We start from the raw sequence: 11,924 nt of genomic DNA, 5'->3' as shown, positions 1-11,924 counted from the left end.
TTATGCAAGCCTGAAAAAAACAAGAGTTCTGGTAAAGGGCTTATTAAACATTAAGCCTCAGCGGCAAATATGTGACATTGGGAGTCGCGACCAACAGAAAGCAAAAGGTCAAAATTTAAGGGTCAACATTATGAAGTCTTCATGCAAAATATTTGTTCATTTGTTCGCTTCGCCACAAGAGGTCAAAAGGCGAACAGATTTTAGCGCAAAGCAAAACGAACACAAAACACGAAATACTCTAAGGTGAAAAAAAATATATAATTTGACGTTTGATAAGGGATATAAAGTGCTATATATTTTTGTTACTTAAATTTAATTGATAACTTTTTAAATTTGCTCAAATTCTGATAACTTAATAACAAGTCAATAATAATATTAAAAATTTAATGTGGTTTTATGATATATGAGCTCCATTGTTAAGCATCACACACCAGTTGCTTGCATTCACACAATAGTGTAAATCTGCTCGTCATGCCACTCACGAATCCAATTTATGCCAGTCATGCCAGTGTCCATTCGGCCTGGCAGCTAACATCCGTTTCCGGCGTCAGAGACAAAGCTTTTATCAGATTTTCATGTAAAATGCGGCAAGGCCAACGCCTGAAAGCGTGAAGCACAATCGCGAAAGAAAACACCGTCCAACATGGACAGCCGCATTAGGAAGAAATGAGAATGTTTAAAAATAAAGTCAAGTCGTTTGGCTACTGACCAAGACACTTTATCATCATTTGTCAATTAGTTACGTGAGTGCCAAAAACCGGGCGGAGAAGCGTATTGAGCGTGTGGCCTGGGGCGGATCCATTAGGCAGAGTTATTGTTTCATAATTCATTATAATTATGACTGTAGTTGTGTAAATGCCCAGAGGCCGTGCCGTTGCCCCATCATTTTGAAGTTCCCTCGAAGTTGTGCCCACCACGCCCCCTCCCCAACTCCCCGCCTTAATCTGTCTAAATCATTTGCAAAAGTTTTCCAGCTCTCGCTCTGCGCTTCTGGCACTTTTTGCAATTTGAAGGCAGCTGCGCGTGTCGCTGTTACCATTTGCCAGCTGTCGGCCAGCCGGTTGCCATTTTGGCCAGTTGGCAGTTCGCAGTTAGCTGTTCGCAGATTTCTGTTTCAGCTTTGTCAGCCCGCTGAGCCAAATGCAATACGATGCGATTGCAACAACACAACAAGCGAAAAGAGGGAGAATGTAGTCGCTAGCTATGCGACACCTGCTGCTCCCACTGAAAGCAACCAGCTGGCTGCATCAGTTTTCAATTTTGGCTCTCTTTTTTTTTTTTTTTTTGTCATAAGAGAAAGATTTGAAATGGCAAATGGTATTTGACCGAAAATTCGAACGTTTGCGGTTCAGAAAATTCCCAATTTTAATTGAAAATTCGATTCTCGCATTTTAATAGCCAGAGCCATGCAAGCGGCTAGCAGTGGACGGCAACAGTCGCATGTTGTCATGCAACTTCAATGCAAACGTTGGCCTAATTAATGCAAAACTGCTCGAAGCGACGCTCTGCCAACGCTGCGTATGAGGAACAAACAGCGTCAACTATAACTACGCAGCGTAACCGGAAAATGTTAGTGAATTCATGTATGTGTGTGTGCATGTGTGTGTGTATTGTGCAACTATTATGTCCAGGAAAATACAAACACACATTTTGTAAAGCAATTTGCAAAACGAGAAAATGAAAACAACAGCAAATAGTAAAAACTTATATAAAAGAGTTCAATGCTGAGATACCCCTCATTGAATTTGTGTGGCATATTAGCTGTGAGTGCTTAAAATGAAGATACAGGAATATCAGTTCCATAGCTAATTAAAATATAAGATCTATTTAATAAACTAAAAAAAAAATATAGATTTAGTATTACTACTATTACTACTCTAGGGTAAGAGAAACCGCACAACAATTCTATAAATGTGTAAAAAGCGATGTTAGAGCATGAACAAAAATAATAAAAGAAACTTTCGCTGAAAGGTCAAATTGCCAAATTTTTAACTGTACGAGGCTTTCAAACTATCGAGTGAATTTTTCAGTCTTTGACAGGCTTAAAGTTTTTCGGTCGAAGTATTTTGTGTGTAATTTTGTAATTTTCATTTCATTGCTTAGTTTTTATAACTAAATTATATATATTATAAATGAAAGAATTTATTTGTTATCCATAAGGTAACTTTGAAAATTTTATATAGTTTGTAAAGAATGTCAGAGAGTAATGGACAAAAAAAATTTAACATTTAAATTCTGTATATTACATACTTTAAAGACTTTACGTTTCTTATTGCATTTCCAAGAGCTTAAGTTCATTAAACAGTTTCGCTTAGCCCGCATGACCTTTAATTAGGTTGGGCTAGAGGCTAAAACAAGAGTTAAAAGTCGAAAGAGGAAAGTCCTAGACTAAAGTGTTAAAGTGGTTTGCTTTGACGATTCGAGCACTAAGTTTTTTGCGTGACTATGTTGGCGAAGCATTTTTTCTGCTCCCTGGTAATTAAAACAAGGTAGCTAATAGCAGAAATATCGAGTTTATTTTCTAGCTTTATATCTTTAATATTCAAAGCGTTTAACTTTCACATTTTGCTACGTCCTCAAGGCAGTTGCACTGAATCCACATTTAATGAACAAAGCTGAAATGCTGCCCGAAAGGTTTGCCCGAGAGCTATGATATAGTGTCGCCAGTTTGTTTATCGGTAAAGGGGCAGGCCCTTGGCGCTACGCATCGGCGTAAAAAGTGCTGAAAATAAAACTTTTTTAATTATGCGTTTTTTGAATGCAAAGGCATTCCCACTGAGACCGGGGGGCGTGCTTGGGTGTCATCCATACGAGCTGCAGGCGAGGTCGTTTGACACAGCGCTCCGCAAAGTATGCAATAAAATATGCATGCAAACATACGCACGAATCGCCATGCTAAAGCATTTTTATTATATTTGCATAAAATAGGATAAGCCGAAAATGCTTGAATTTCATTTTCACATTTTATCAAATCAGAACAGCAGCAGCTGTAGCCTTTCGTTCCAATGATATAAAACTATTCTATTTGCTGCCTGTATTTTCGGCCAGGAATATAAATATTTTTAGCCACACAAATGCGTTGTCAAACAACAGTAAAAATGAGCTTAAATACCCGAACAACTCTTTGACCCAAAACGGAATTTTAAAAAATACATCAACTTTTTTAAGCTGCTCTGTTTTATAACAGAATATGGATATTTTTCATTTGCGTAATGCCATTTAACTAATATTCTATGGCAGGAAACTAATATAAATATTACATTATTATTTATCATTATGAAGAGTTGGAAATGACGGCATAAATTCAATTAATTACGAATACACTTATTATTCAATTTGCTGGCTGGCTTGCAACCAGAACCAACTCTTTTCGACTCGCCACAAATGGGAAACAAAAAAGTATCCACAGCAGTGCGCACAAGTGGGTCACACAAGCACACACACTCATACGCACAGCCACACATACACATGTGCAGAGTCACTCAAAGAGCGAGAGGTTTTTGCATGGCTGAACACCGCATGAAATTCAATTAAACAAATTTATTCACAGTATCTCAGATGATATTAACCACAGCATTCGCATTGCATAATGAAAGTATTTTTAAGTGGGTGGGTTAAATCCTTAATGTGTGTATCTTGAAAGCTAATAAATGCTTTTAAATAAGCACTTGCATTGCGTCTGGCTAGAGCAAACTCAATTGCCAACAAACATTCCTGGCAAGGAGCACATGGAACGAGTCAATGACTGAACGTGTTTGATGACACAGAACATCGTTGTCAATGCCTGTGGCTTGTCTGTCAGTCTCTCTATCTATCTATCTGTCTGGGTGTCTGGCTGTCTGTCGATGTCTTGACAAATGTTTTGCTTACTTGCAGAATATTTACACAGCAGCAACAGCAAAAATAATAGCAGCTACTGTCCAGCAATATATGTATATCTGACCTCGTTGCCAAAGTGCAACGCATTAAAAACAAAATGTGCATAAAGGTTTGCATACTTGGAGTCAATGAACAGAAAAATGAGTTAGCTTTCGCAATTGCACACAAAAGGTTTGAGCCAAATAAAAATTGCCAATAAATGAATATTAAAATATAAATTAAGCTTAAGAATGAGTTAAGTCAAACTGTTAAGTGAAAATATTAATAATTATATATATACAAACATGCATTTAAATAATATTCTTCATTATTAGCATAATTTTATAATGAAATATATATTTTATATAAGATATTAGCTTTACTAACCTTTATTTGACAATCAGAAAATCGTTAGATGAGTTAATAACAAAATTTGGTATATAAACTGCGGTAACATAAAACAAAAACTTTTTGAAAGCTTTCACAAAGTGCAGAAATTTTGTGCCTTCTTGAAGTCTTCTATGGTTTTGGCAAAGAAACTTGTATATTAATTATTAGATATACCTGATACAAATATCTCCAGTAGAGTCTAATTGAGAGGAGAAGCTGTTATACCATTAAATATGTGTTCAGAATATGAATTTGATCTAATATAAAGAATAACTAATTTATATAATTCACTATAAAAAAAAAAAAAATAAATTAATTGCTCTTTTTATACTCATTCACGAAAGTGAATCAGTATATTGGTTTTGTGCAATGTCCGTCTTGCTGTCCGTCCGTCTGTCCGTCTGTCCGTCCGTCCGTCTGTCCGTCTGTCCGTCTGTCCGTATGAACGCAATCTATTTCGGCGCTATTGAAGCTAGAGACTTGAAATTTGGAACACATACTCGTGTATATCTCCGATTTATAAAGTGTTAAAATTTTCTCGATCCGCCCACTAGGGGCGTGGCAAATCGGAAAATGCATTTTCCGATATACCAGAAATTATGTTAGTTAAAGAGCTAGAAAGCTGAAATTTGGTATGTAGGTCCGCGTTGACCACCCAAGATCACGAGCTATGGCGGATATATCTACGCCCATTGGGGGCGTGGCAAATCGGATAAAACTGTATCTCCTAAAGTTGTAAACCTAGAATGCTGAAATTTTGCACGTCAGCTAATGGTATGACTCTATAAAGTCTAAAGATAAAATTATAAGTCTATGCCCATTGGGGGCGTGGCAAATCGGACCTGAAGATATAGTGATTTTTTAAATTCTCCTATATTTTGGACACTATTGGTGGCAGAGACCTCAAATTTTGTATATATACTCGGACTGATCACCCAAGACCAAAAAGTTTTGTCGGATATATGTCCGCCCACAGGGGGCGTGGCAAACCACAAAAGTTTATATCTCCTAAAGTATAATAGCTAGAAGCTTTAAATTAAATGAGTTACTGGTAGCCTCCTCTATCGATTCCCCAAAAATAATTTTTACGCCTCTTTAGGGGCGTGGCATATCGAAAAATACCCTGTAATGTTCACATTTTTTGAGGTTAAGCATTCAAACTTTGCAGTTAGGGTACCGTTATCTCTTTCTAAAAACTGACCAAAAATGAGGTGTCTACGCCCAGTTGGGGCGTGGCAAATCGGAAAAACCTGTATATTCTACAGTATTAGAGCGAAACTTAGCTACTAAATTGTTGATGGGATGTGAATGAGTATTCCGCAGTCGGTAACGCCCGACTGCAACGTTCTTACTTGTTTATATATATATCATTTAAAATTTGTTAAAAAATGTATTCAATGGAACATCCGCTTTTAGACATCTTTACTGATTCTGCCCAGCACTTAGGGTATCTTTGAGTTAATCATATTCGACTAACACTCTCTCGTTGGATTTGAACTTTGCTTCCTTAGTCAAAGCTTAGAGGAAAGCACAAAGACTGCTGAAATACCCAAAGGGCTATTTATTTCATGCCTCATTAGTACGCCTTCGACTAATTCTTGTGAAAATCAATTTAATGAAACTCTCATAAATGTTAATTAAACTGAAATAATAATAAAGCCATGTAAAATTCGGCATCTATATTTAAAATTTTAATATGTTGATTGAGGATGCAGAGGATGCTTTAAAATATAAGTATGATGCACTCGCAGTTTGTTATCTTATGCCAGTATAAAAATACACAAAAACAAAAGGACCTCAATAATAATTCCCACCCCAGAAATCTCCTGCTCTCGCCAACTAAAGTACACAGAGACTACTACAAAATTTGCGCGTGGACTCAACAGTCTTTGTTTGCAGTTGCGGTTGTCATCGTCGTCGTCGTTGTTGAAAAGGCTTCGTCTGAGTTTCATGAAGTTGAAAGCCACAAAATTAGTTTTTCTTTTGGATTTGCATAGATTAAACTGCAATGAAGTTCGCATTTTTTGGTTAGATGAAAAGTATGTCATAATGATGTGGTCATTGTTGTTTGTGCTGTTGTTTGGCGATTTTTTTTCGAGCTGCACAAGCTTTTTGTGTGGTTCGTATTTTATTTTTACCAAATCTTTGAGAATATATATATACTTCTTTTAAGTACTGTGTACTTTGTGTTTGTATTTGTATTTATCTTGGCTCTGGTCAAGACTTGTCACAACTTTGGCTTAGACCATTTTCAATTTTTGGCCAGACTGTCAACGCCTGCGATTTGGTCGATAAATTGTTAGCGATTTGCTGTGGCTGTGGCTGCCTGGCTTTTCTTCCCCCTCTTACCTACTCAGTTTCCCTCTCGGAGATTTCTCCTGATTTTTGGCCAAACTTTGCGCCGCACAAAAACTCATTTAAAGTTTTAAAGTGTAGTTTTTGTTTTTTTTTGTTCGCTTTCGTACTTTTGTTGTTGATAGATGCCTAACTGACTGGCAGCCAAACCCTTGCGACCCGCCGAGCTCTTAAAGTTTGGCTGCAGTCAGTTTCACTGGCTGGATGTGTCAGCAATGGGGATTAGGGCAACGCGTAACTTACTTCACCTCTATTATTTTTGGCTACCCTCGAGTTAAGATTCACATGCGGCAATCGTAGGGAATGTTGGAAAAAAGTTTAACTTTGAGTCAAGTACTTTACAGCTGAATTTTGCTTTATTCTTAATATAGCAAAAATAAATGCTATTTATATTTACATTTGTTGCTTATCTACAGTTGCAAAAAGAGTTTTTATAGATGCATTCAAAATTATTAACAAGTCTGCATGGCCTCATAACTATTTATTCGAAATATTACAAAAATGCTACTCAAAACCTGGAGCCTTGCCCACAGGCCATTTGATCGCCTAATCCGCTTTTTAGCATCACTTTGGCGACCTCCTTATTGCGTATTGCCCTAACAACAAAAAGGGAACGACCGCAAATAAAACTTGTTGATAGTTTGCAGACAGCGACTGAGCGATTTTGCGGGCTTTAAGCCAACTTTAAAAAGGTACACGTGCCGTGCCAGCTGGCAGAAGCATTTCAGGCTCAATCAACAAAATAGCAACAAAAAAAAAAAAAAAAAAGAAAGAAAAAAATGTAAGGTTTCGGAAGTTGGGTCGCATCGCATGCCTGCCCAAATGGCCTTTTGATTGATGTGTGGCACAAAACAAAAGGCTGGCAATTGACAGACGGCATGTGAAAATTCATTCGCCTATCACAATATTTTGAATACCCTGTACAGACGGACAAAAAGCAAGTCAGCAAAGCAAACCCGAATTTCAGCAACTGCTCGGAGAACTGGAGTTAGCGCAATAAATCAACTTTTAGTTAGTAACTCCCAAACTTTTCAATTGCAAACTACTAAATGTAATATTTATATGCAAAGTTAAAGAAATAAATGCGCGTTGGTATCAGGCAACACTGAGCTTTAGAGAAGATTTTTCAAATGGAATTCAAATTATTAAAATTATAAAAGAAAATAATAATATGAAATTGCTAAGAAATAAAAGTTTTTTCTACGGCAGATTCAATTTATCCAATTCAATTAGTCAATTTAGCTTTGTAAGGTTATTTTTTCATTAACTTTGAGCATGATTCTGAAATCTTAGACACTCCTTCCCAAGTATAGGAGAACTATTCAATGCAAACAGAATTTGCTTTTGGATGACTGCAACAGGGTTTTCAGTACAGGGTTTTTAGTACGCTGTGCATTTCTTGAGCATTAATATTTGAATTTTTTCTGTTGACTTCTAGTCATTAGGCATGCAAAATCTGAAAAAAAAAAAAAAAGAAACAGCTGACGGATAATTGTAAATTCAAACAGAAATATTTTCTATCAATTGAAAATGGTCAATGAAAACCAAAAAAATACGACAATTTTGGTGACCAGGCAATCAGAAGATGCCAAGCGCAGCTCCTGCCTAGCCCAATTTTCCATTCCTTTGGCCACTTAAACCGACAAAGGCGCTGAAAATACTGAAAATCATTTTGCAAAAACCAACAAAAAAAAAAGCTCAGAGCAGAGGTTCACAGCAAGCAATATTTGCTGAATAAACGCAGAGCGCAAACGCAAAATGCGAGCGAGAGTCAGAAACAGAGAGAGGGAATGCGAGCGAGAGAGCGATAGAGAAAGAGAGAGAGAGAGAGAGAGAGAGAGAGCGAAGCAGAGAAAAGCATATGCAAATCACTTTAATGGGGAAAAGGCACACCTGTTGTTGTTTTCCAGCGAGTTATCAGTTGTCAAGTGTGATATGTATGCCAAGCCAAATCGAATTGACAATGCATTGAGAGCATTGTTAATTCATGCAAGCACTAGAAATCACAATAGATAATAAACAATTAACTGATTAAATTATCTTGTGTAATATTCCAATTATGTAGGTACGCTGGGAGTCCTAATAGAGGTAAATAAAAACAAGGCTTATAGACAGATTAAAATTCGGGTGCCTTATAAATAATTTGTGAACCTATCATTTGCCATTTCATGAGTTAGAAATAGGCTGAAAATCGAAATATACAGAGCATTAAAATTTCATCGAAAAGGATGCCATCAAAAATATTTGATAATAATATTTGAAACTAAATTTCCCAGTACAAAAATCAAGTGAAATTTTTCAATCTACTGCCCAAGGATTTTCTACATCTTTCAAATATCTCTCAACAATTCACAAGTAGTCGTCGATCTAGCTATATAGCTTTTTATAAAACAACTCAAACATTCTGCACCATTCATCATTTGCAAGACCTTTGGCTAACCAAGGAAATGGCATCAAACGATTGCGGCCAACAATATCCATACGCTGTCTATCACAGTCGACCTGAAGTGAATGTCGCTATTGGCTATGGGGATTATGGCTCCGATGCCGAGGCCCAGACGAAGGGTTTGACCTTTGACAATGAGAGCATACGCCGCGGATTCATACGCAAGGTGTACATGATACTCCTGGGACAGCTGGTGATAACATTTGGGGCTGTGGCTGTGTTTGTGTACAGCGAAGACGCCAAGAACTTTGCGGCCCAGAATCTATGGCTCTTCTGGGTGGCTATGGGTACCATGCTCCTGACCATGCTGTCCATGATCTGCTGCGAGAGGGTGCGCCGCGAGACGCCCACCAATTTCATATTTCTGGGCATGTTCACTGTAGCTGAATCGTTTCTGCTTGGAGTCGCGGCCAGTCGCTTCGCTCCCAAGGAGGTGCTAATGGCAATTGGCATAACAGCCGCCATTTGCTTGGCCTTGACGGTGTTCGCCCTTCAGACCAAATACGATTTCACAATGATGGGCGGCATTCTGATCGCTTGCTTGGTGGCCCTATTATTCTTTGGAGTCTTGACCATCTTCATGCACGGCAAAATCATATCGCTGATGTATTCAACGGCCGGAGCCGTGCTATTCTCCATTTACCTGGTCTACGATACTCAGCTAATGATGGGCGGCACTCACAAATATGCGATTAGCCCCGAAGAATACATTTTCGCGACGCTCAATCTCTACTTGGATGTCATTAACATATTTCTTGATATACTCAACATTCTGGGCATAACTCAGGATTAAAATCAAACTAATAGCACATCAACGGCCACGCACACAGTGAGAGAGCGAGGGAGAGCGGGAGTCAAAAAGAAATGCAAATATGCAAATATTATATTTTTACTTTTACACAGACATTTAATTGTAGCATTTAAATGAGCAATTGAGCAAATTTCATAAAACGCACACAGACAACCACACATAAATCACACACACCATACACCCACACACATGCAATCAAATATGTCAATTAAGTTATTAGTAACGAGCAATAAAAATGTCAGGGCAATTCCAGTATTAACATAGGGCAACCACACACAGAACTGCTGTGTATCATGTTTGTAATATCCTGCACTCCGCACAACAGGACAACTGGGTATTCCGGACACGAGTTGGGATGAGACATCTCATTTATATGTGCATATATGTATATACTTTTATGAGCCTGTATAGAGTTGTAGATGGAACAGCTCTCAATACAAAGTGTCTGCTAGTTTGGCACTACTCACTGGAGCTGAGTTTCCTCGAATACTACAAAGTGCGACAGGCGGCATCCAGCTGACTGGCTCATATAAATCAAGTGTGCTTAGGCACAGCTGCTGGTCACCTAGTTGCCGGTATACATTTAATTAAGAATTGACAGCCGTTGACAGTTGACATCACTGGATAAGGCTGTAAATACAGCTAGCTAGCTGCCTTATTTCGCAGCAGCAAACGCTTCCTCTGTCCATCAATAAAACTCAGCACACGCATCTTCGACTGCTCGCACTCGCCAGGTACGCCAAAAGTTTTCGCTGCGTGTCTGCAAAGTTTCTATGCTGCCAGACTCTATCTCTTATTCCCCATTTCTCTCCGTCTCGTTCTCTATGTCTGTCTTGCTCCGTCTCTGTTTCTCTGCAGTGTCCAAGCAACAATCTCATATCGTTATTCTGTTTGTCGACATTATAGTTTTTCTACCGTTTAAGTGCCATTAGACCTCTATGTGTTTCCTGTCAATGCTCTTGTAACTTTGAACACACACACATACGAAAATGTATCTATATAGACATGCACATGCATATAAATACACACGAATAAGTAAATAGGCAGAGGTATAAAAAGTTTATGATACTTGAATGTCAGTTTGTTGTTTTTTAAGAAACAGTATTTACATTAAAAGAAGAATTGAACATAAAAGTGAATTAAATATAACATTTTCGTTTGTTATTTTAGTACGAAAATCTGGCTTCATATTCGTATCATCTAAAAAAAAAAAAAATTTGCTAAAGTTAATTGATTGCAATTTTTAAATAAACTTCAAAGCTTCCCAAGGCAAAAGCAGTATTTATTATTTATTCCTGATTCACCGAAAAATCAATTTCCATTTCTAAAACTACCAGACATGTCGAAATTTACCTTGCAATATAAGAAGTCAACTGTCTCTTATTATATAAGCAAAAAGCAAAATGCATAAAGATGAGCTTATGGCACAATTTTTGTTGCTCTAAATGCTTCGCTGTTGACATTGGCATCAAATTGTTTTATGCTGCAGCTGCTGGCAAAACTAAGCAGTAAACATTGCCAGGCCACACTCGATTTAGGATTTGTTTTGCAAGGCAGAAGGTACACAAGGTGGGTAAATGAAAAATGCCATGAACGAAAAAAAAAATTGAAAGTATCTGCTAAAAAATGTAAGATAGAAAGAAAAGGAAGCGAAGAAAAACAGTCGAAATAGCTGCAAAAAGCGCGCACAGACACAACTGCAATTGCAACAGACAAACGAAGAGCTCAACGGACGTGGGAGTAAACAACTAGAAGATACCCCTTAAAATGAAAAATCTTTACTAATGACAAAAGAATACATACAACCAGTATAATTTTCTAGGCTCTCTTTTACTTAATATAAAAAAGTCGAACGATGGGGCTCTCTGAATATATTGATAGATAATGCGTTCAGCAATACCTTCCACATACAATTTGTAATATTGCATTATACCCTCTCTCACTTCGACGAGCATACAAATTGAGCTTTGGTTGAGGCAAACAAAATTTTCAATCAAAGTTACGCCATTTTTCCTCGTTCTTTCGGCCATGGCCAGGAACTGTTGGCATTTAATGGAGAATCAA

The 11,924-nt window shown here is 37.6% G+C and overlaps 1 protein-coding gene across 1 annotated transcript; it reads left to right on the top strand.

Moving 5' to 3' along the window:
* Positions 1 to 8,785: 8,785 nt before the first annotated feature.
* On the top strand, positions 8,786 to 10,141 carry LOC6573417 (protein lifeguard 1). Its single transcript, XM_001999462.4, has one exon. It carries the CDS (start codon positions 9,051 to 9,053, stop codon positions 9,840 to 9,842), a length of 792 nt encoding a protein of 263 aa, XP_001999498.1. The 5' UTR covers positions 8,786 to 9,050; the 3' UTR covers positions 9,843 to 10,141.
* The last annotated feature ends 1,783 nt before the right edge of the window (positions 10,142 to 11,924 follow it).

This window comes from Drosophila mojavensis, unplaced genomic scaffold (assembly GCF_018153725.1).
Source record: "Drosophila mojavensis isolate 15081-1352.22 unplaced genomic scaffold, ASM1815372v1 contig_16, whole genome shotgun sequence".
Classification (NCBI taxonomy): domain Eukaryota; kingdom Metazoa; phylum Arthropoda; class Insecta; order Diptera; family Drosophilidae; genus Drosophila; species Drosophila mojavensis.
This window is presented reverse-complemented; position numbering and strand designations above follow the sequence as displayed.